Below are 24,381 nucleotides of genomic sequence, written 5' to 3'. Positions count from 1 at the left end.
TTCAGAGAGACTGTTCCAAGTGCTAAGGTGAGCTCACCGGGGGCAGGTGGTTTTTAGGAGCTGCTAGGTGGTTCCTCACTCTGCACACTCACAGGGTGGACACCAGTGCCATAGCCGAATTCTGCCTTGCTCTGGGATCTGTGACCTCAAAAGAGCACTAGTGGTTCTTTTCCCAAAGTCCTAACAAGAGGCCCCTAGTCTGAAAGGGCTCCTGGGTGGCTCCTTTAGACAACCCAATAACAGAATTAGCCTCATTCTTAGGCCATTGATCACAGACGGTTTCTCTCATGTTCAGCTGATCTGGGGGGCTGAGATGTGATTTCCAAAAATGCTGATGTTGGTCATTTAGATTGAATGTAGAAGCCACATTTCCATATGCAAGGGTTCACATTGCCAGTGATGTGGACGTCAAATTCTAGGCTTTCTGCGAATCTGAGCTACTGCCTGTGTGTATCTGAGAATAACATACTGTGCAAGGAGGGACACACGGACAACAATGCCATTTTCTCAGGTGACAGGAGGCAGCACAGTCCCTCTGTCCAGCAGATTCATGCTAAGCGATATATTTAATGCTTGAGAGATTCTCTGCCCAGATTCCAGTTACCACTAATTAGAAGAGGCTGACATAGAATTAAGAAAATGGTCATTAAGGATATGAATGGAGTGAGACATATACCTTAGAATAAGGCTTTTACTGTTCTAGAAACAATCTTCCAGAAGATGAAATCATCCACAATTCCCCAAAAATATTTATTCATACAAAGATTTTGAGAGTAATATTTGTACTTGTCTTTATACCTCAGACAACTCATCTTGGGCCAAGTCACCACATGGCACATGTGGTGCAGCCTCCCCAGATGCCTCCCGTGTGGCACCAGCTTCCAGGAAGACCAGGTGGACACAAGGTCTCGAGAACTTGGAGGAGAGGAACCCCTCATGCTCAGAGGCTGCACAGAACCAGAATCCAGATATGTGCACCCTGGCCTGGAAGGTGTCCAGCCAAATGTCCAAGGGGAAATGTGATTGAGGATGAAGGCAAGAGGAGGGACCCAGAGGGCAGACAGGAAAGGGTCAGTTCCCACCCTTTGCTTCTGAGTTCAGCATCTCCAGGGGCCAATACAGTTGCTGGCCCAGGAACCATATTACATTACCTGGAATGACCCATGATGCTGACTGTGGAAACGACAATTAAAAAAGAAATTGTCCTTAATCCCAGGTAGTACAGGTGCAATTCTGGGACTCTGTCTTGGTGACCTGTCTGAAGGAAAGTGCTTGCCTCATATGACACCATCCAGATTCCCCTAGAGCGATTGTGGTACAGCAATGAGCAAAGCTGACCTCAGATCCGAAGCGTCTTCCAGTCTGAGCCTGACCCAGCCATCCTTTGTCCTTCCTCCTCCCTATTGTACCCAAGTCCCATTGCCACATGACATGTCAACTTGCCATCCTCTTCCTCTAGCCCCACCACCTCTGTCTGCACCACAGAAAACCTGTGTCCCCAAGAGTTCGCCTTCCCCTAACCACCCCACACTTTCTTTACCACAGTGATTCTCAGAGCCAGCAAGAAAGAAATGTTCCAGAAGGAAGCCTCCGTCTTGGCCAAATGCCAGGAGCCGAGGGTTGTGGACGCCAGGCCTCTAGGTGAGGTCTGTCACTTTGGTTTCCCGAGGCGCGGGCAGTCGGGCAGGGGCAGCTCTCCCTCATCTGTCGCAGGCCTCAGCTACACTTACACGACTTCACCACCATGTTGGAGAGCTGCTCCACCTTGGGGGTCCTCCCGACATAGTACAGAATGGTCAGGGGCTCCAAGTCCTGGGGCACACAGCAAGGTGAGGCCGATGCTTCCGGGTTCAGGGTGTTGTACAGCCCCAGCACCTGGAGTTTGGGGAAACAGCATTTAGAGGTGGGAGAGCCACGCCCCAGGCCTGCAGCCCAGGAAACTCTACAAGCTCTCAAAGACAGGGCAAGTGGTAGAACAGCCATTGATGATGCTACGTAACAGGACTAGTGGGAACAGTTTGGATGACTAGTTGTGGCCATCCCCTAAGGCAGAATGCAGAACATGCACTGTTTGAGGGTTATCAGTTTAAGCATATCACAGTTATCAGAGGACTTTCAATGAATAAGGAAAGTCTTTTGGCTGGTAAGAAAATACTCCTATACTGGTCTTCCTTACTATAAAGGATCACTCTGGTGGAAAATGGTCTCGCTAATGACTGCAGGGGCCATTTAGGAAGTGCCAGGGTGCGGGGCCCCCACACAGGATGCAGGCTAATGAGCTATAGGGAAACGTGCTTTGTGAAGACTGCCCTATTTTAATTCCCCTTGAGGAAAGACATGCTGCAGAGGTGTGAACTCTTTTGCTCACTTTCTCTTCCTGGAGTTTCAGAGCTGCTTCAGAATATGCTTTACATTGTCTCTCAGAACTATGTTTGCACATTCGAGAGACTGCAGCTGTCAGAGTTCTTTGGTAGTGGTGACATTTCTTCCCCAACATTCCCTGCCAACCATGTACACACATCTCTGACATATAATTAACTTCTCTGGTACAAAAGCTTTAGACAAAGCAAATACAAAGTTTGGTTGAAACTAAGGTAGGGACTTTTTGTTTTTGAAGCTGAGATCCAACCCAGGCCCTTATACTCACTTGCACTCTCCCACAGAGCTATGTCCCTCCAGCACCTGTGGAAGGATTCTTCCTTTCTAATAGTAGATATTGAACCCAGGGTGCTCTACCACTGAGCTACATTCCCCAGCCCTTTTTAGTTTTTATTTTGAAACAGGGTCCTGCTAAGTTGCCAAGGCTGGCCTTGATTGCGATCCTCATGCCTTAACCTCCAGAGTTGTTGGGATTACAGGCATGCACCACCACACCAGGCTCTGGGGGGAATTTTAAAAGGCAGGATGTGATCAAGTAGAATTAGGCCAGGGTACAAGGCCAGAACCTTTAATGAAGAGATTTTACTCACCCCAAATTATCATCTGCTCATTTAACATTCAATCATTCATTTGTTTTAACAAGTGGCCTGGTCAGCTCAGCCCCAGTGCCCAGATGGCCCGTGCCCTGCTCCCTACCGTGCTGTGGGTCGTGTCTGCACTTCGGAGATAAGGACAAGGGCCTGAGCAAAAGTTGGCATAGTAGCCCTTAGGTTCGTGGACCCACTTCCAGCCCAGGTCCTGTCGGAAGTCAATGTAGAGGGGCCGCACACAGCAGTTCTCCTCCAAGTTGCTACAACAGAAAACATTAAACAGAAGATCAACCTAAATGGAAGCCACCAATAAGAGAAACTTCACAGATGCCTTCATATTTCCCCCTGGCATCCTTCCATGCTACCACTGAAGGTGGGCCTTCAACAGAATCCCTCACACAAGCACATGGTATAGAAGAGACCAGGAGGTGTCTCCCTGTGTTGAGCAGCAGGATCTCAGCCATGCAATAGGTAGATATAAATGCCACAGAAGGAAAAGTGAAGAGCTAAAAGTGACCCTGTCCCCTTTTACATCACACATCAAAACAGACATAAACTGTCCCACACACGACCGAGCCCTCACTTTACGTTATCAGCCGTGTCCGCTTTGTTGGGGACAGCTTATCGTGACCCTTCTGTTGCACACCCAGCCAGAAAGAAGCTCACAGATTATGCAGCTTGTATCCTACTAGAGATGACTGCTCAGACTAAATCTTGAGGCCATTTAGCCAAAATAAGGTACAGCCTCCTATTAGAATCATGATCCCCAGGTCCCACAAATGTGAGTGACGGGCCCCTCCGATTTGGTTGCCTGCAGAAATCCACTTGGTAGGACTCCTTGCCACATGGGCATTAAGACTCACTTTAACGGGTCTCTTCTGCGACTTAGAACTTGGTACTTCCACAGGCCTCTCGGGCCGCCATTGGACAAAGTCTGGCTTCTGGAGGGTTCCAAGGTTGAACCGTGGCAGAAACTACTGGTTATCTATGCAATCAACATCCCTAGTGCCCTCTCCCTTGCCACCTCCCATTATGGAGTCTGGAACACCAGATACTCGTTTTCCTAGCCTCCCTAGCAGGTAGGGATGGATGGTCCTGTGGTCCAGTAATGGCCAGCCACAGGAATAAGAAGTGTGCAGGGGTTCGTGAAAGCAAGTTCTGGGCAAAGACATCTGGTTATAAAAGTAACAGAAGGAAAAGGAAAGCTGCTGGCTCCTCTCCGTCTCCCCTTCTCCTTGCCCTAAACAGGGGCAAGATACCTGAAGACCCAGCAATCCCTTGCGGCCATAGGCAAGAGGATGAAGCGCCACTGTACCACGTAGGGCGGGCCAGAAGACAGGAAAGCCGCGTCCTGAATGGTGTAATTAAGCAGCCCTCCGCCTGCTTTCAGACAGGTGGTGACAGCCACCCTGCCTTTCCCACAGCCTCTGTTCCCAAGCCCAACGTCCCTATTTACCCAGTTGTTTTTCACAAGACACAGTTTCCACATCAAAGATTCCTCCAGTCCATTCCTCCCACTCCATTCAGGAATCTTCTCCAGTCAGACTGACCCCATCCTGCTCCTGCCCGATCCCCACATGCCCAGATCCCTCCCATCCCAAAGGCAAGCTCAGATTCCACACCCTTCTGAAGCCTTTCCTGTATCCATGTGTGAACTCCTTGCTCCCAATTGCTAAAGTCCTTTATCCTTCAGACCCTCTCCTGATGTGAACTTTTTCTGCCTTTTAATATTTAGTCTGCAGGCTTTATCCACCTCCCTCCTACAGCAGTTCCATGCTCCCGAAGAAGGGGGAAACCTACATCTTTCCCATCTCTGCATGGGAGCTCCCCAATTATTTCGGAATCTGTAGATTTCTCTAGATCAGATTTCCCCTATAAATGGACACTATTTTCCCCCCACCCAGTAGCTCGCCAGGAGCCTGCCCAGGGAACTGAGCACGTCTTCACTGGAAACCCTTGCCTTAATCTCTCCCACACAAACACACCCTGCAAATACTTAAAACTCAAAACCACAGAGGCTTCCGCCAAGTGTTCCCAGTCCAAACTATTCTCACAACACTGTCCTCCTTGAAGTTTCCCTCTTTTACTGCATCTGGACCCTTACAGAGTCGGGCTGCAGAAAAACAGTGAGGCTCCCAGGAAAAACAGGAAGATTTTTGTGAGCGATTTCCAGTCTTCTTTCCTGGAGATATTTGCGAACATCATCCTGGACCCTGGGCGAGTGAGGCTCAGGTGGGGGCCTGTGCCCAGGGGGCAGATCTAGGTCTGCGTGGGGCCCAGGCTCACCGGAAGCAATAGTTGGTGTCCAGGGCCCGCTTCTTCCTTTGGCCTCCCTGGCCTGGGTTGTCGAGCCGGTGCGGGGGAATCATCATGAGGATCAGGTGAGGGTTGTGGTGATCCTTCTGCTTCTTGAGGCGCCCCAGGTCTCCACGGCCATGGTCATCCTCATTGTCCACACCTGCAGAAGGGAGAGAAGGTGACAATCTCCAGTCTAAGGAAAGCAGAGCCCTTGGAGGCTGCTTCCTCATCCCAGCCCATCTCTGCCCAGGAAGAAGGGCAGGGCTGTCTGCTGGGAAGGACATTCTAATGTCTAACATTCTAATGTCCCGCCATAGGACAGGGATGACTCGGGGGAGGAACTGGTATCAAAAGTTCCCAACGTAAGGATGCCACTGCAACAGGCCACGTTCACTCCATACAAGGGTCTTCCAAAGGGGACGGGATGCTTCCTGGGAGTCTTCATGGATCCACGAAGCATCCTTATTCCCAGGCGGGTACTAACACAGGTTGTCAGTTTAGATTCTGAGACTTAGAATCTTGGGGAATTCTAAGAGTTTCCTCTTCCAATCTAAATTGGTTAATCCAAGGTGTCACAATTTAGGTAGGCTGAATGGAAGCCCAAGAAACAATTTGGATTGTGAACATTCACATTGTGCTTGTAGTTCTGGGAGTGTTTGCATTTTGCACTTGTAAAACTCAGGTGAGATAATAAAGCCCAGGATAAAGAGCTTATCAAACAAGCTCTGGGAAGAAAGCCCGAGTCCATCAGAGCGTGTTTCATCTAAAAAGGAAAACACTGAAAACTGACTGGAGATCTAGTTTGCAAAGAACAGCTGTCAGCCAGGGCAGAAACTCAAGAGGTCTTATCTCCATCAGGAGGGGCCTGGATCTCAGGAAGGGGCACTTGGTTTATAAGATAAATGGGAGACCTGGATCTCAAATTCCCTTTATGAAAAGCCTGATGAACAAGGTACGTGTCTGTGGCAGTGGGAAGGTTTCAGCCTGACCTGGCCTGGAGGGGAGACTCTGAAGGGCTGAGCTCTGAGGTTCTGAGATGAAGTTGACAAATCCCTGGCTTTAATTTTTTTTTTTTTTTTTAAAAAGGGCTTTGAAATGGAGGCCATGCAGGTAAAGAGGACCACTTGGGTCCAGGAGCCAAGAGAAGCTTCTCTGACCACAGGGGTCTCTCCATTACCCAAAATAGGAGTACAGGAGGAAAAGTACCTCCCTGCGCTCCAGAGACTAACAAGGCCAAGTTCCTGGTCTACATACTGTAGACCCAGAAGTGACTCTCAGCTACATCCTGACCTCTACACAAACACCAGTGGTCAAATACCCTGAGCCCTGAAGCAATCATTCAAACCTACGTGCCTCCTGGGCAAGGATCAGGTGGGCCACAGTGTCTGGAAAGCTCAGGAAGAGGGCACTAATGTTCAGAGCCACCAAAGTTAATTTCTTTAGGAAATTTGTGGAGCCTACCTGGCCCTGGGTTTCACATTCCGCATCTCCTTTAACTACCAAAGAGGCAGCCTCGAGCCCTTAACAATAGGCTCTGAGGAAATGAACAGTGGCCTGCGTGCCTTCTCCACTCTCCCCAGCATCCTGTGGTCTTTCAGAGGCTGATGTGTTCTCCCTCCCATGACAGTCACCCTCATGGCTTTGGGGGCAAAGCAGAATTACTCAAGTGAAAAACCGTTGGCCATCTCTGAGAAGGAGACTGCTTCTTTTTCTTGGGGTCTGGTAGGCATCTCCCGTTCCATTACCCTCCCCAGCCTACTACACACATTTACCTTTGAATTTGATTTCCATCACCTCGTGAATGTTTTCCAGGATATCTCCATTGGGCTGAAAGGTGTGGCATGGACAGTGAATGCTGATCTCCAGACCCAAGTTGGACTCTGTAAAATAAGACATGGCACTGGTGAGAAAGCACTTTGCATGATGGGAAGGTCTGCCCACCCCCCTGCAAGGTGGGGCCAGGGCCTCTGCTCCCATAGCACTCACAGGAACGGAGTTATAGGAAGGGTCACAGGAGACTGGAAGTCCTTCCAAAGCCCAGAGTGGAGCCCTACACACGTTTCCACGTTCCACATACTTCTGTTACACAATGAACCACCAAACAGAGGCGTAAACAGTGGGCACCACGAAGGAGAGAGGTAATAACCATCCATTTTCAAAGGATGGCATTAAGGGAAAATTGTAGCTTATCTACTCAGGGGCAAAAGGACAAGTATAGAGGAAGGAAAGAAAAAGCACCACCTCAGTGGTGGGAGAGGAGATACTTAAGCTAACCTGCTGAACACAGATGAAAGGAAGGGACAGGCACAGGAAGGGACTAGGGAGTAATTGAAGAGCTTCAGAGCAGAGAGACAGTGATCCAGTTCCATTCAAAGGGCCTCAGGAGGAAGCCTGAGCCACAGGATTAAAAGTCGGGAATCCATGCTAGAGGCAGGTCCCCTGCAAATGAGATGCAGAGTCAGTCCAAATGGAAGGTGCCAGCTCTTCCACTGGAGCTGCGGTTGCAGGTGTAGAGGAAGTGGTAGATTCCAGAGGAGATAAGATGAAAATCCAGGTCACACCTGGCCATATTTTCCCTACAGAACAAGGCCATAATGAGGTGAAAAAATAACTTGGGTTATTTTTTACCTCATTATGGGTGTTTCTTCCTTGAAGTTCCTGGTTCCCATGATGGGAAAGTTGGGGCTGTGGATGGCTTACCAAGATGAACAGCTGGGGAAGATGGTTGTGAAATTAGAGAACAAACCAGAGGCAATGACGGTGGGCCACGGCCAAAGGTCCAGATGACGGGTCTCAGAGAGAATGAGCATGAGGCAGCCCAGAGGTGCCAGAGTTTGGTGACAGACTTTCTAGCACTAGGCCAACTCTGATTCTTTCTCAGGTTGGTTGTGGGATCATCTCATCTGTTTGGGCAACCAGAATCAAGGAAGCAGGGCAGTTAGTAAGTGAGGATGAGTGGAGTAGAAGGAAAAAAAGAAGTGAATGGAAAGTCTGAATAGGGCAGGGGCTGCAGCTCAGTGGTAGAGCATTTGCCTACCACTGAGCCTGTGTGAGGCCCTGGGTTCAATCCTCAGTATCACAAAAGAAAAACAAAAAGTTTGAATGATCAAGTAGTTTTGTGCAGGTCTGATCTGGCATCGCATCCATCTGGGTGAGTGAGACTCAATTAGGGACGCTGTGTTGAACCTGGGTGGCAGCCAGTTGTTGCCAGGTATAGGAAAGATCCCGAGGAATGGGGCCTTCTGGGTTCAGGGTTAGCATCTCAGTGAGCTAATTGATTTCCTGGAGTCCAGTGTGGCCTCGCACCCTTCTCATGGGCAGAACGGTACAAGCTCAGTAACTCGCAGGCATTCTGTGGGCCTGGGCATCCTAGACCTACGGGTAAAAAAACAGACCGTTTCTCCTATAAACTCCAGAGGCTAGCTAGAATTGTTCTATTCCAAATCAGGGCTACCTCTGGGACACACTGACACCTGCTAAGTTTGAAGATCTCCGTTCCAGAAAGTTAGCTTAGAGGGGTGTTATAATTTGGATATGAGGTGTCCCCCAAAAGCTCACGTGTGAGACAATACAAGAAGGTTTGGAGCAGAAATGATTGGGCTGTGAGAGTCTTAACCTAATCAGTGAATTGATCCCTGATGGGATTAACTGAGTGGTGTCTGGAGGAGGGTGGGGTGTGGCTGGAGGATGTGGTTCACTGGGGGCGTGGCCAAGGGGTATATATTTGTATCAGGGGAGTGGAGTCTATCTCTCTGCCTTCTGATCACCATATGAGCTGCTTCCCTCTGTCACACTCTTCTGCCATGATGGGCTGCCTCACAGGAGCCCTGAGGAATGGAGCCGGCCTTCTGTGGACTAAAATCGCTGAAACCGTGAGCCCTCAAATAAACTTTTCCTCCTTTAAAATTGTTTCAGTCAGATCCTTTAGTGACAGCAGCAAAATACCTGAGTAAAACAAGTGGAGAGGAGGACCACTCTATCAAGGAGCAGAGAGAAACTCAGCAAGAGAGGAAGTGAATACAGAGGGAAGCAAAGGAGTGCCCTCTCCCTGGAAGAGGAGGCCGGAGGAGTTAAAATTTGCTACCTATCAATACACGTACTTCCTGCTCGAGGTGGTCTAAGGTGGGTGAGTTCTACAAGTCTGTAAGTTATGAAGCCAGTGTGCATACAGATGTGTTGGGGACAGTCGGGGTTGGGGGACAGGTGGTCAGCACAAGACAGTGGCTTGGCTTGGCCAACAGGCTCTATCTAGGTAAAGGGCTCAGAGCAGATAACCACCACCACCATTTTTTAACATTACACATATATGAAACACTGCTCTAAGACTATACAAGCATTGACTCATTTTATCTCTATAATAGTCCTGATAATCCTAGGAAGAGAAATTATTGTTCCTCATTGTACAGATAAGGATACCAAGGCTTAAGGAAATTCAATAGCTTGCCCAAAGTATCCAACCATAAGTGGTAGTTCCAGGTTTTAAACACAGCCTGAGTGTTCTGATGCCCAGATCCCACACTCCTAATTGTTAGAGACAGGAAGGGAGAAAAGCAGGCAGCAGAGAGCACAGAGGAACGTGTCCACACATTCACCGAGATGCCAAATGACTGTGCTTGTTGGTGTTCCACCTGTCCTGAGCCATGATGCTGAGAGTGCTCCCTGCCCAGCCTCCTAGGGGCAGCCTGGCTCCGAAACTGAGAAGCTGCAGATTATATGAGTAACAACCCAGGAAATGAGGACCTGGGCCCTGCCTGCATCCTGGATTGGGCTCCAACCAGTTCTGGGACCCAGAACACAGTCTGGACAGCTGGTAGGCTCTCAGATGCTTGCCAAATCAATCCAAAGACACAGGTGTGACCCAGTTCCTCATCAATGCATACTACCAACTGTCCAACCATTTGCAGCCTGGTTTGGGGCCATGAACTCTGAAGAGATTCATGAGCTCCAAATAAGCAAAACCCTCTGCTGATTCCCCTGTGGGAGGAGAGGGCTGGGCAGATTCTGTCTAAGTAGGAACTGAAGGTTCTAATGAAGAACTAACCTCAGAATTGGCAGCAGTGGAGTGGTGGGTGAGGGACCCATAGGTTTTATTATGAAATGATCTTTTCTGATGTCTCACAGAAGATGGAAATCATTCTCAATGCACACTTCTCATTGAATTCTGCAGCTGTGAAAATAAGAACTCCAAGTGCCCAGGGCTTCAAAGAAATCCAGGTGGCGCAGATCGAGATCAGACAAGGAGGCTAAGAGATTTAATTTCCCCAGCCCCTCCTTTTTGTAGCCAAGCAGGCTCTGGGCTCTGAGCAGAGCGCTGTCTGAGTCAGAATTCCCAACAGTGAGTACTGCAGTCAGCAGAGCACGTGGGTTCTTCCAGGCCTTGCCTTCATGCTTGGTAGGAGGGACAGGGACAGGATCTCCAACCCACCATCTGCCAATTCAGCCACCAAAACAAGGCCCCTTAGATGGAGGATTGCCAACTCAGATGCCTGCAGAGCCCAGGCAGGTCACACGAGGAAGCCAGCCATGCCAGTAGATGGTGTGGAGTAGAACCGCCAGCCTCACTGTTGGGGAACACGAGTGTGGGGACAGAAGGATGCACACCCCACCCCCAGGGGAGGCCACAACTCATCTCTGGTGGATTGTTACAAGGAAGACTTTCAATTTTTCAAAAAAAAGGCAGAAATGAATGCTTTATATGAAATCTCCTAACTTAAAACTTAAAACAATATGGTGGCCAAGCAGTTTCAGACCTCTGCCTTTGAGCTTTAATCCCTAGATTCCTAAAACACCACAGGCACAGGAGGATCCACCTGTCTCAGGGACTCTGGCCATCAACATGTGGATTGTGGCTTTATAGCAGCTAAGAATAGTGGAAAACTCACCAGAAGAGGGAGAGAAGGAGCAGATGGGACTGCCACATGTGACCTCTGCCCACTGAACAGTCAAACCAAGAGTACCAGCCAAGTCAGGGGAGAGCACAGCAGGTGTCAAGAGACACGTGAGTTCTAATCCAGGCTGGATGACTTAACTTCTCTGGACCTCGCTTTCCTTACTGGACACAATAAAAGCTTGTAAAACATGTTGAAAACCATGAAGTTCTCTCAAATACGTTCGATCCTTCAAACATCTCTGTGAGGCCGGGTGCAATGGTGCAAGCCTGTAATCCCAACGGCTCGGGAGGCCAAGACAGGAGGATAGAGAGTTCAAAGCCAGCCTCAGCAATTTAGCAAGACCCGAAGCAACTTAGTGTGACCCTGACTCAAAATAAAACAAAAGGGCTGAGGATGTGGCTCAATGATTAACCACCCCTGGATTCAATCCCTGGTATCAAAAAACAAACATCTCTGTGAGGCATGCAGGGAAGGTGACGGTGAGTGGGTAAGAGATTTGGGACACGTGAGGTTTGATAGACCTATTGGATGGTGCTGGATGATGTGTCCCCAACCAACATTTCCACGGAGGGTTTTGACTCTCAGGCCTTTCAAACTTAATTGGCCAAAACACGACTCGCCCCCAAACCTGCTCTTCTTCCAATCCAATTCCTATTCCAATACATGATAGCTCAGTCCAAAAATCTAGAAGTCAAACGCAACTGCTCCTGTGTCCTCATAGCCTGCCCCATTGGCTCTATCTTCAAAATATGGAACAAATTCATACAATTTCCACTCCTCCTGCCCCAATCTAGGCCCCTGTTGTCCTCATGTGAGTTGCTGCAATGGTCCCTAACTGGTTTTCCTGCTTCTTCCTTTGACCTCATGAAAACCAGAAGGATCTTTAAAAGGGTGAGTAAATCACCTCACCCATATCTCCAGCTCTGCTTCTAGCATTCCCGTGGTGTCTCATCACACTTGGAGTAAGTCCTAAAGCTTACCATGGCCCGACAGGTCCTAAATCACAGGGCCCTAGCTCACTGTGCTCTGGGACACCAGTCTGTCACTGCTGCTGGAACAAATCAAGCTGGTTTCCTCCTAAGGGCTGGGGCTTCCCAGTCTCCTTTACTTGAGACTTCCTTGATCCTGACCCTGTGACCCCTCAGATCTCACTGTAGGAACTCCTTCTTCACCGAGACCTTCCCTGAGCAGCCACTATAGGACCCACTGGGCCATTATCACATGGCACTCTATCTGAAGCTCTTACTCATCCATATGTTTGCTTATTGAGACATGTCTCTCCCACCAAAATGAAAGCCCCATAAGATCTGGGACCCACCTGTCTTGTTCAGTGAGGAACCCCCAGGACCTGCCATAGAGGTAGAGTAGATAATCGGTGGATATGCAGAGAATCTGTGCAAATCTAGGCTTTGAGCCCAGATCTGTGGCTCCCCTAGTTCTGTCTTCTTCCCTCTCGTGACAGATGAAGGGAACAGAGGTTATTCCTGAGATGCTCATCCTAAGGTTCCACCCACCTCTTCGCAACAGCCACTCGCGCACAGTGTCCGTGACATCAAAAGACAGCCACTCCGCAGTGCCCCGTGTGGGCAGGTTTTTGCCTCCGATGTAACGTTGTTTGGCGATGTGCTCATCTGGTCGAAGTATCTACAGGGCAGAGAACAGGGTCAGTACCTGAGGCCAGGACACAGTGCCATAGGAGAGGTCACAAGACAGGTGAGAAAGCAAAAGTTTCAGAGTGCCATGTCCTTGGAGCACTGTAGGGAGTTCTGTCCTCTTAATGACAGACAGACATGGAAATTAAGGGTCAGAGGAGCCAGGATTCAGACCCAGACCTGCTGAACTCTGAGCCCTGGTGGAAGCCGAACACGGTAGAGGCACTGACTCTGGTCGGTGGTTCTGTCCTGGGAGGGTACCTGGAAGAGTTCGATCCTCTGCTCAGTGCGCTTGGAGCTGGGATTAGGCACGCGCAAGACCCGGAATTCTGCCCGGAAAAGATTGGTTCCATTTTTCTCCACTGAGGACACGTTGAAGCGGAAAACCTTGGAGGTAATTCCTTTGGGGCAGACGGCCAACTCGTCTAGGGGATAAAGCAACGGGGAGAAGCACAGCATGAGTGACACCTGTGAGAACAGTGCACTGCCAGCAGAGGTGGCAAGTGGCCACAGTCCCACCTGTGACCTCCACAGAGGTCTGAGACCTGAGACCTGAAAGTGGAGATAGGAGAAAGAGTCTTGGTGACCCTCGAGTCATACAGTCCTGAGAGAGGAGCAGGGAGACCTCAGAGACCCTGGACGTAGCACCAAGACTGGATGGCAAAACACAACCGCCCCTCCCCCCACTGCCTGGATATCCGCATCTGCTAAGCTCTCAGCCAGACTTGCCTGCTCTTTTAGAAAATGTAGATTCTCAAAAGATAGCAGTCCCCCCGCCCCCCAGTGGCTTAGCTCATGGACTCATTTGTGAGTTTGGGGCATTCATTCACTTCCTGAACACTGGAGAGCAATGCGACATGCCAAACCCTGTAGATGCTAACACGGGGAAGGAAAGAACAAATGGATGCAGCCACTGCCCCCCAGGGAATTAATATCCAAGGGAGGTCACTGACACATGAACCCAAATTACAGGACCAGAGAGAAGGGGCCTTTGGAAATGCCAAAGAGAGGCTGCAGGGGATGGGAGGAGGAAGAGAGCAGGGGACACTTTGGGGAAGAAATGACAGGAATCTGAGCCCTGCAGGAACAGCAGAGCATGAGGATGGGAAGGAAAGAGACCTCACATGGAGGGAGGGACACTTGGAGCAGAGGCAGGGAGCAAAGCAAACCCAGGAGAGGAGGAGGGACCCAAAGCATCTAGGCTGCAGCTGGTGAGAGGGTCAAGACAGCAGAGTGCGTGTTGCCTGTAGGGAGACCCACGTGTCAGACCTAGAGGCTGGGTTGTATCCCAAAATAGTAGGGAGCCATGGGAAGTGGCAGAGTTAATGCTGAATAACACAAAAACAGAATCAGCACCATGGTCTCCACCTAATGAAGCAGGGTCTGTATGGCAAAGAGACCATCTTGGTCCTGGCAGAAACACAGGTTTCTTTGAACAGGGGTCAGCTGCCATTGGCTCCTTTCTCTTTAAGGGTCTCTGACGGCACGTGCCATGCCAGCCTCTGTCACCCTGCTGACTTCTTCACCCCTATCCACCAGACAGAAGGCAGCAGATGCTCTCTCCCACCCTTCAGAGCCAGATCTTTATCAGAGCTGACCCAGACACAGAGAGAAAGCCCCGTCTCTCCTCTACTCCAGCTACTCCAGCGCACTTGACAATCTCAGGATCTGAGCAGCATCGACACCCACAGAAAAAGTTCACAACTGGTAACAACGGCCAGAACTTGAAATTCAAGCTCCTGGACCCAGATTCCACACATAATGGACATGGCTGGAATGAGATCATAATCACCCCGAGGGGTGGTTTAGGAAGTCACGGACAAGGCGGGACAGATCAGAGTCTGGAAACAAGCAAATGTGCTACTGATCTTTAGGAAAGGATGAGTGAGTGTTTCTGGAAATTGCCATCTGGTGGGCCTGACACTGGTTCTTAGAAAATGAATGGAACAGATGTGAGGAGAACAAATGTGTGAATGCCAGCTAATGAATCCCTGATTAATAAGTGACCTTGAAAGAACAAATACTGCCAACTATTCCCTAAACCATCTCAGCAAGAACCAAAGACAGGAATCTGGGTTAGCAATCTTTTTTTTCTTTTGGTGCTAGAGATGGAACCTAGGGCCTCACACATGCTGAGCACACACTCTACCACTGAGATGCACCTCCAGCCCCAGGGAGGGCAATTTAATGTTTAAGTCCATAGGTAGGTTTATAACTCGGGACATGGATAAGCTACTGGGTCTGCTGACCCTCTCAAGGACCGACAGAGTTGGGTCTTGAAGGAGCTGTCATCGGTCTGGCTTCAGTTTTAACAGCAGCTCCAGTACTGTCTGCAAGAGAGAATAAAGGGCAAGTCAGGGCACTGCTCACCTTGCTCTCAAGACGAGAAGGGAGTGGAAATAGCACCTGCCAGGGAGGAGAGTCAGAGCGGGGTCACACAGTGGGAAGTCAGAAGATGAGGAAGGGGGGGGGGTGGCACTAAGAGAGTTCTCAGGACACCCTAGTGACCACCCCTCCTTGATTTCTTCCTGCCCATCAATCATACATCTGTACCCAAGATGACTTTTCTTTCTGAGAATGTGAAGGAGGTTTCAAGAGGTAGGAAGGATCTTTTTCTATCACTGTTTCCAACAGGATTAGAAAGGACATTAGAAATCATCCTGTGTGACCCTCTTCAGATAAAGAAATGAATATCCAGAACAGTCTTGGTCAGAGTCACACATGGATTAACTGACATGAGTGAACTGGCACTAGTAAGCAAAGCTCAGACACAATCATTGGTGATTAAAAAACAGGATTACCTGGGAGAGAAAAGAAAAATGTAAGTGTGGTCTTGACAAATACATCTGCCGAATAATGTTTTAAACAATTTGTGGAATGCATGAGTATAAGGAAATAAACAAAATAAATGAGTGTAAATAACACCACCATACATTTTATAGTGCTCTCATGAACTCATACGACCCTGTAACAACCCTTGAGAATAAAGAGAGTATATAAAATTTCTCATTCTACAAATGAGAAAAGCGAACATCAGAAAAGTTAAACGACTCCCAATGTCACTCCATTAGCAGGAGGCAGAGGTGGGACTGGAACCCAGGTCTTCTGTCCACTCCCCAGTTACTGAAGCAGAGACTCTGGAACTTGGAGGGGACCTGGGAGGTCCTCCAGTGAAGAGCTAATATCATCAACAAAATGTTGCAGAATTCCTTGAAATGGGCCTAGAGTACCAGCCTGTGCCCCAGATGAGAGCCAATGGCCAGTCCATTTTGTGATTCTTAAGCCAGACTTTCCACGGAACATGAGCATTCTGAAGAGCTGGACTAGGGGAGTCTATGTTTACAAATTAAGTTATGACCAACTTTTTCCATTGCACCAAGAAAAATAGATATGCATGGATGCCACTTTCTCTGTTTTGCTTTAGGGGGGCAAGCAAAGAATAAGCAAGCAAAAAACATCAGGTGGGGTATCCACGTTTACTTAACTGCCTTTAAAAATGTTTACAGACACCTGGGCCGCTAGGTGTGCCTCTGCCTATATAGGTCACTCCTGCTGGTCCGGTGAAGGCCCGGGTATGTCCGCCCGGGTATGTCGGAGTGGCCGTGCTTCTCCTCTATCTCTGCAGCGGAACCACCTGGAGAGCTTTAAAACCAGGTGGAGTCTGGGCTTGCTGCCCAGCAGTTCTGTCTATACAGGGTGAATCCACAGCATTTTAAAAAATGTTCTCCAGATGATTCTAAATGTGTAGCCAGGATGGAGAACCACAGTTTATAGTTTTCTGCTAAGGGTGCCATGGCTTCAGATGTTCTGGAAGTTTGAGAAACCACTGGATTAATGGTTTTGAAGCTCTAAATGGATTAACCTTTAAATGAATTAGAAGTGTTGTTTAGCCAATGTACCATGTTTAAATTTTTTGAATTAGAAGCCCGTAAACATTTTAAGCCCATGTGAAAAGTTGAGAGATTTCACAGAAAGATCCAGATTTTCTGCTCTTCTGGAAAGTGGTAAGATGGAGTCAAGCTGGACCCACATTCCTGAGTGTAAAAATCAGCAGGAGCTGAGCAGTGGCTGCTTCTTTCAACAGGACAGTGGGGAGCCCAGGTCCCTCCCTCCCCTGGCCACAACTACTTTATCCATATCCCTATCCCTGAGGCTAAGTGTCCTGTGCATTTTGTCACGGTGCCTAGATCACGGTTTTTCTTCCAGATTGTGTGCATTACCTGCCTCTCGGTAGGAACTTACATTTGCACCTGCTCCAAAGAAAAGACTCTGCCTTCAGCTCAATGAAAATACTGATTCCTCAGGATCCATATCCCCCAGAGATTGATTCTGTAAGAGTGAGGTGGGACCTGGGAGTCCACATTCACCTGCCTCGGGGCCACCCTTGAATAACCATGCACAGAGCATGGGCACTTAGGGCCCATGAGTTCTTTCAACATGAAATGCCTTCTAATTTCCAAAAGATAGTTTCCAAAATCTATAGTTAGCAGCCAGAAAAGAAAGGCTAAAATACCGCATTTTCTCTTTGCTCAGGAATTTTGGGTTTGCTGGCTGTCTTCACACTGCCCTTGGCTTAGAACAAGAGTTTCCCCCTGGACACAGAGAATTCTAAGCTAGAAGATAAAACGACACCTATGCTGATGATGTATTGTAAGAAGGACCACAGAACTGGGAAGGCTGCATCCTCCCCTCCCCTCCCCCACCCACCCAAGGTGGATCAGAACAAGCCCCTGCTCACTTTCCATAGCAAACTCCTGTAGAATTAGAAAAGGATTATGGAGTGGCGCCTTGCCCATACATCCCAGCAGAGACTCAGGCAAATCACCCAGATGTAATTATAAAATTCTATCAGGTGAAAGGGAGTTTAGAAATCAACTGCAGCATTACAGATGGGGAAACTGAGGCTTAGAGAAACAACTCTCATGTGGCTTGAGAATTAATCTGCTTGAGACTCTTCATTAAGTAAAGGAAACCGTTTTATTGCATTTGGGAGAACATTTGTAACAGTCTGAGTCTCCTGGAAAATCCAGTTGTCTTTGTGCAATCTGCCAGTTACTAAGGCAATATCTCCTGTCCCCTTCTGCTTGGGCTAATGTGGGATTCGTTTGTGTTATAAATCAAAGTTTCACTGGGGCCTAAAGGTTAAAGGTGGACATAAAAAGTGTCTTTCACACGTACATTTGTGCTTGATAGCACGTGTTGTGTGTGCAGCACGTCTAGGTTAGAGGCCCTGCTCTTTGTGCATAGATGGCTTAGCTGGGCCATGTCTCAGTCTCCTCATCTACAAAGTAGGAGATTAGGGGATCTGAGACAGGGCAGAAGCAGAGGACCAGCCCTCCTCTCCACTCTTACCTTGGTGCCCCTTCTCTGTACCACTGAAAAGTATTCTTTCTTTCACTTCCCTCTCTGGAAACCCCTCTCCCCTTGCCCCAGATCCAATTGTCACTACCCTCCAAGTGCCCACCCACTACATAAGGGGGTGGCTGGGAGTGACAAAACATGGAAGAGAATGCCATCTTATTACCCTGTCCCCCAGTAGAAGCTCTGGCATGGGGGCCCTGCCAGTGCCATCCCACAGACCCAGAGCCACCCCCGTCTGCCCTCCGGAGTTAAGAACAGCCTTTCCCCCACCCCCTGCACCTCTGATGATGCCTCCCTCTGGCTCGGCATCTGGTGGGCATTTGCATCTGCCCACTGCCTTCTTCATAATTAGTGGGCCTGTGCATCCAGGGCAGGCTCAACACCTGATCAGCTGCAAAGCTGGCCCCAGGCCTGCATCTGCTCAGCCTCTGGGTCACCTCCCACAGCTGCAGAGAGTCTGGGGCCTGTTTCCTGTTTGCACCTGCAAGCCTCCATGGCCTGCCTGTGTCTCACTGGGCACTGGCTCTTCCTCAGCACCCCAACAGCACCCTGCTCACTGTGCCGAGGTAGCCCAAGCTTCTGCTCTGCTGCCCGCGGCCACCCCCATCTGCAGCAGTGGTAAAGGTTGGTGCCGCAGCCTGGAAGCTGCCCAGCACTTGTAGGGCCCTGTCCTGGCTTTTCCTAAGGCTCTGTGATGCTTGCACAATGCATGCTGTTAAGTACCAATGTACATGTAAAAATACACATTTTAAGGACACCTTTGTGCCCTTGAATCTCGGCACAAAATTGATGTACATGCACACCTGTGTAGCCTTGCAACCATCTGGCCCATTATTGGTCCAGGCTGGGTGGGCCCTTATGACTCAGAATCCTTCCTCCGTTGGACTCTTCCTCCCGACCCGGCCCATGAAGGTGTGAGTCCTTCCACTTGTCCTGGATTCTCCTCAGACTTTTCCTGCTGGTCTCAGATTTCCACCCTCCTCTGATGTTTGTGGCCACCAGGACCTGCCTTGTGTGACCAGGGAGCAGCCATCCAGCTGCTGGGAGCCTTTGGGACTGCAGGCCCCTGGCAGACCCATAGCCAGCCCCACCCAGAGGACCCTGGGCAGGGAGCTCTGGTTCGGCCTCAGCCTCAGCCTCCACCCCCCAATCACAGCCACATCCTAAGGAAGGGCGCTTCAGGCAGCCACAGGAAACTGCAGCGGGAACCCCTCGCCAGTAACCACAGGCTCCTCCGCCTGCTGTGGGCCAGCTGGGGATGGGGCCTTCATTCAGAGCAGGTCCAGCCATGGCACCCTCTCCTGTTCCTTCTCTCCAGACAGGTTCCTTTCGACCCCTGCTATTCACCCCATGACTGCCCTCCAGGGAGGTCTCCATACCATCCTCCCATCCCCACTCTGGGGACTGCCCACTTCCCAGGTGGGCCAGGGCCCAGGTAGCCAGGGCAGCGAGGACACCTGCTGGTAGGAAAAGCAAACAGAGCTGCTCCCCGAGTCTGGCCGAGAGTGGCTCACATTCCTCTTTCCTGGGCTGTCAGTTTCTCAACATCTGCCAAATTTCTTTCTTGTATTGAGGTTTTTTAAATCCCCGTTCAGTAAACACACATGACTTCCACACGTGTACAAACACACACAGGCGTCTCACCCAGAAGCTTCCCAGCTCTTCCTCACAGACAGGAGCCTCTGGGAAGACATAATATCCCAGACACACGGCCCCACAGTCACCCCCCAAGCTCCCCCATGACACGCAGACCCAGAGGCCCACCAGCCCTCCTCCACACACCCAGAGCCATGACCTTGCTGTCCTGTATCCACCGGCCCAGAAGGCCTGCTCTCCACACATGAATCTGCCCACTGTACAGCAGGAGAGTCTGCATTGCCCTGAAGTCCAAGTTCATGTGAACATATGTGCAAAGCCCCCTCCCAGTTCACATGGGTCACATGTGTGAGGTAGACCAAAGGCCCAGGAAATAAGAAGCTGTCTCTTGCCTGGCCTTCCACAAGCTTGACAGACATTCATTTGGAGCAGGTACTCTGCTTCCCAAGAGCTGGAAAAACTGAAATGGAGACGTGTCACAATGAGCTGTGAAAAGCAGGGAGAAGGCTGAGGTGCTCAGGCTCTTGAAATCATAAGGGCTCTGGCTGGATACAGCGAGCCGGCCTGCCCCTCAATGGCACCCATATGCTTACCATTACCCATATGGTCACATGCGTGAGAACACATATGTTTCCCTGGGCGGCACGATGTAATTCCAAATTAAAATCACATCATAAGGATGTGATGTGAGTTGAGCAAACCGCTTAGCTCCAGAGCTCCTGACCTCCCAGAAGGGTTCGGCTCTTACCAGAATGGCTGTTCCCTTCCCTACCCACCTACCCAGCCCCACCTGCACATCACACCTCCTAAGGCTGAGGCTGGTGAACCCCAGGGCATCCTGCTGTGTGACCACTGCAAGGCCCCCTCCGTGGGGCTCCCCTCCACAGCAGACACCCAGCAAGCATTTGGACTTACTGTGCTCCGCCAGCCCCTGGATCATGTCGAATTTATGGATCTCTTTAGCATAGTATTCCGACTCGGTGTTTTCCTGAGTACAGCCTTCCTCCCTCTCCCCCTGCATCTCCTCCAGCAGCTCCCGGGTGCTGTTGTAAAGGGCCAGGACCTGGTAGGGGACGTGGGTCATCACCGATGGCTCAGGGGGGCTGGTGAGCCTGAGCTTGCTCAAGATCTGTCCCCTAATGGCTTCCACCCTTTTCTTCTTGATGTGGCCAAAGTCCAAGGTGGTGCAAGTGGACAGAGAGAGGCTGACCGTGGCAAAGTTCAGCAGGGCCAGGACCACCAGAGCCCTCTGCAAGTGCATCTTCATGTGCGAGCTGGGGAGAGAGGCCAGGGGGGCGGCGAGGCCTGGCAAGGAGGAGACCCCAGCAGACGTGCAGAAAGAGGGAGGAAAACCAGGCGGCTTCCCCAGATCCCAAAGACTGAGGCTTGGCAAGAGGGTGCATGAACTCACTGCACTGCGAGAGCTTCAGGACTTCCAGGAAGCGCTGGCAACCCTGAGGACGAAGAAGCGGACTGTGGGCCTTGTAGCACTGCGATTCTTGTCCATGTGTCTAAACAGGTTTTGCTGGGCTCTGACTCCCAGCAGGCCAGGTGGAGGGCAAGCAGAGGGCTGGGAGGGGTGGCAAGGCAGCTGGGAGTGGGAAGGGAGCTGGAGTTTTTCCTTAGGTAAAAATAAATAGAGCGGATATCTGATATTGCCAAACGCTGCTTGGCGATGGGGAGAAAGTGGGTATTTTAAAGAAGGCACAGAAGGACCATGGCTGGGCCCCCAAATCAAAATCCTCACCTTGCCCTGAGGGAGAACAAGAAAAGAGAATGGAAAAGAAAAGAAAAAAAATATATTTAAAAAAATACCCAAAAGTCAGATCAGCAGTGAGTAGGTGGGAAGAGGCAGGGCGCACAGTTGCTGGCCCAGCTAAAGGTGGGGGAGGACAGGACACACTTGTCTCTCGGGCACTCCATTCATGCTTTCCCTTTTGTTTACACTTCCTCAGGGGCTTTCTAAATGACTTTGTTCACGCTGCCTCTTGTCTTCATTGGCTGGCATGTGGGGATATGTGCCACTGGAAGGCAAGACGGACAGACCTCTGGAGAACAGCCCCAGTAATCCACTTGGACGCCCACGGTCACCAGCACCTCAGTTTGTCTTCTCCCTCGGCCATGGCTTCTGTCCCCTGCTTCTCTTAAAAAAAAAAAATCAAAAGGAAAAGGAAAAGAAAATAGAAGACAGTTCACTGCAGCTGGCTCCGGAAAGCGGTCATTCCTTGCTTTGCACTCTCCTTCCCTTGCCACTCGCCTCTCTCTCGCTCATTCCCTTGGACTTGACTCTCTGCTTCCTTCCCTTTTCTCTCTCCTTCTCTCTCTTCTTCTTCTTCTCTCTCTCCCTCTCGCTCCTCTCCCTCTCTCTCTCACACACACATGCACACACACTGCTTTCTCTATTTCTCTCTGCTGAAATTTTATACCTCCCTCCCATGACGTCTCGGGGCTGGGGTGGGGGAGGGAGGGAGGGACCAGCGCACGCAGCCTCTTCTGCTGCACGATTTTAATGTTTTAAACAGGCACAGGAAAAGCCGAGCCCATTTGAAAAATACTTTGCGAGTCCTCTCTTCGACGTGGTAACTGAACTTTTTTTCCCCTCTTGGAGTCACTCCTGCAACACGTTGGCTGTTTTTCTGGAAAGTTACTCCGCCGAGCCCCCTCCCTCTCTCCCCCAGCCCCTGCGCGCTCTGGCCAGCTGTCAGTCTATGCTCTCCTCCGCCCGTCTCTCTCCCTCGCGGTCCCCCGTGCCCGGCTGCCCCTGGGCTGGTGGACACCCGGCAGGGGCCGCAGGGGGCGCGGGACCGGGCAGGGCGGCCGTGCCACCCTGGGTCGGGGTGATGCTCGACCTGCGAGCGGGGCTGGAGTGGGGCCTGGGCTCTGCGGCGATCCTGGCCGAGATTCCTCATTGACAAGCCTGGAGTCGCGGCCGGCTGAAGCTTGGAGACTCTCCAGGGTCATGGAAAAAATGGTGGCGTTTTCCGGAAGACCGAGGGTGCCCTCTGGCGAGGCCTGGCCGCCAGTGAAGGAGGCTCGGCGGGCCCGGAACCGGGCAGGCGGGAGGGCCGGGGCGGGGGCGGGAGAAGGGGCCGTCGGAGAGGGCGAGAAAAACAAGCCTGGGCGCCCTGGGGATCGCCTCCCTCTCGGCCCCACGTGCGTACAAGTGCACCTCTCCCTGCCGGAGCCGCGGCTCCCGAGCAGCTCCGCGCCGCAATGTCATCCAGATGTTCGCAGCCTCCCTCCCCGCCGAGGGTTCCGCAGGGAGCTGCGCCAGCGAGCGCGAAGTCAGCAATTGGCCCGAGCCCATTTCCCAGATGGGTGAGGGGAAGCTTGCGCTCCGCTTTCGTGGCTCTTTTCAGCCTGGAGCTTCTGGTTCTGTTCCCACGAGCAGCTTAGGGAGTGCAAGACACATCCTTTGCCTCCCCAACCCAGGACTTCTGATCACTTTCCTGAGAATGAGTTCTGCCCCTCTCCCACCTCTCCCTCCAGCCTTCTTGGACCCTTCCTGAGAAGTCTGGTTCCTAGATCACTAATTCAAGGGATGTTAATGCATCCCCAGGACAGTGGCGGATCGTTTAATAGTTGAGGAAATTGAGGCACAGGGAGATTTTTTTTTTAAACGTCACTCTGCTTGTGAGTAGTGGAGGTAATATTTAATGGATAGGCATGATTTTCATTTGCATTACCAATAGGGAAAGCTAGGTGCGGACGCCTTAAAGATTAGCTAACTAGGGTCATATAGCTCTTAGGTGTCAACTCTGGGATTTAGATTCATTGTTAGAATCTGGGAACCTAATCTTTCCACTGCACTGCCTCTGGAATTTGAAAAAATAGTTCTGATGTTTACAATAAGCCAGGCACTGTCCTGTGATTATATCAATGAGCAAAAAAAAAAAAAAAAAAAAAAACCACCAAATTCTTGCTCTCAGGAAGCTTATATTTTAGAGGCAGGAGTGGGGCAGTGGGGAGACAATAAGCTAAATCATTATGTAAATTATGTACTCAGATAAAAGATAAGTGCCACACCGAAAAAATAAAGCAAGGAAGATAAGGAGTACCTAAGTTGGGGAATGTTGCAATTTAAAATAGGGTGATCAGGGAAGGCCTTACTAGGCCTTTGAGCTAATTCTTACAGATAGAAAAGAAAATTATTGAAGTTATACCTTAATGGGGTATAGAGATTCCATCACTACCAAGTTGGTCTCTAGAGATAGGGCTCTGGCACCTGTTTTTCTAAACACCCCTCTCATTAGATTCAATTGCTCATCAAGTTTTGAAATGTCTTATAATAGGGCTTCTCTCTACTCAGGGTGAGTGCTGTTCCTCTTTTATTTCCAGGGAGTTGGGGAGTTGGGCATGAAGTTCTATAGACTGACTAGAAGGTGGTGGAGGGATAGCTGTGAGATGACAAGAAATGGACAGATCCAAAGATGAACCCCTTCTTCCTCATATGGTGCCAAGAAAGAAGGGAACAAGTGATTCATTGGCAGATATCTCAGGCTGTCTTAGATTTTTGGCACCTTATGTTGCTTCAGATTAAAATCTTACAGAATATCCTCGCCAAGAAGCAGAGTAAGTAAGTAAAGGATCTTAGAAGCCCTCTCATTACAAGTG

The 24,381-nt window shown here is 50.1% G+C and overlaps 1 protein-coding gene across 2 annotated transcripts; it reads right to left on the bottom strand.

The window, feature by feature from the left end:
- Window positions 1-673: 673 nt before the first annotated feature.
- On the bottom strand, window positions 674-22,694 carry Tgfb3 (transforming growth factor beta 3). Of its 2 annotated transcripts, none has more exons than XM_071607646.1 (8): window positions 22,617-22,694; window positions 20,683-21,902; window positions 13,072-13,235; window positions 12,673-12,802; window positions 7,040-7,147; window positions 5,256-5,427; window positions 3,076-3,229; window positions 674-1,875 (listed from the first exon to the last, which is right to left on the bottom strand). In XM_071607646.1, exons 2-8 carry the CDS (start codon window positions 21,032-21,034, stop codon window positions 1,717-1,719), a joined length of 1,239 nt encoding a protein of 412 aa, XP_071463747.1. In that variant the 5' UTR covers window positions 21,035-21,902; window positions 22,617-22,694; the 3' UTR covers window positions 674-1,716. The 2 variants fall into 2 exon arrangements, with proteins under 2 accessions (XP_071463747.1, XP_071463746.1); XM_071607645.1 differs by lacking the exon at window positions 22,617-22,694 and having other exon boundaries at window positions 20,683-21,221; window positions 21,583-22,457.
- Between the last annotated feature and the right edge of the window lie 1,687 nt (window positions 22,695-24,381).

Source organism: Marmota flaviventris, chromosome 2, assembly GCF_047511675.1.
Source record: "Marmota flaviventris isolate mMarFla1 chromosome 2, mMarFla1.hap1, whole genome shotgun sequence".
In the NCBI taxonomy this organism is placed as follows: Eukaryota; Metazoa; Chordata; class Mammalia; order Rodentia; family Sciuridae; genus Marmota; species Marmota flaviventris.
This window is presented reverse-complemented; position numbering and strand designations above follow the sequence as displayed.

What these genes read in the sequence shown, in the direction of transcription:
- Tgfb3 (XM_071607646.1), bottom strand. Translation starts at nt 21,034, where the DNA reads ATGAAGATGCACTTGCAGAGGGCTCTGGTGGTCCTGGCCCTGCTGAAC. An exon ending in CCAGGGGCTGGCGGAGCACA is followed by an intron (nt 13,236 to 20,682) that starts GTAAGTCCAAAT and finishes TTTATCCCCTAG; the next exon opens with ACGAGTTGGCCGTCTGCCCC. An exon ending in AGAGGATCGAACTCTTCCAG is followed by an intron (nt 12,803 to 13,071) that starts GTACCCTCCCAG and finishes TCTGCCCTGTAG; the next exon opens with ATACTTCGACCAGATGAGCA.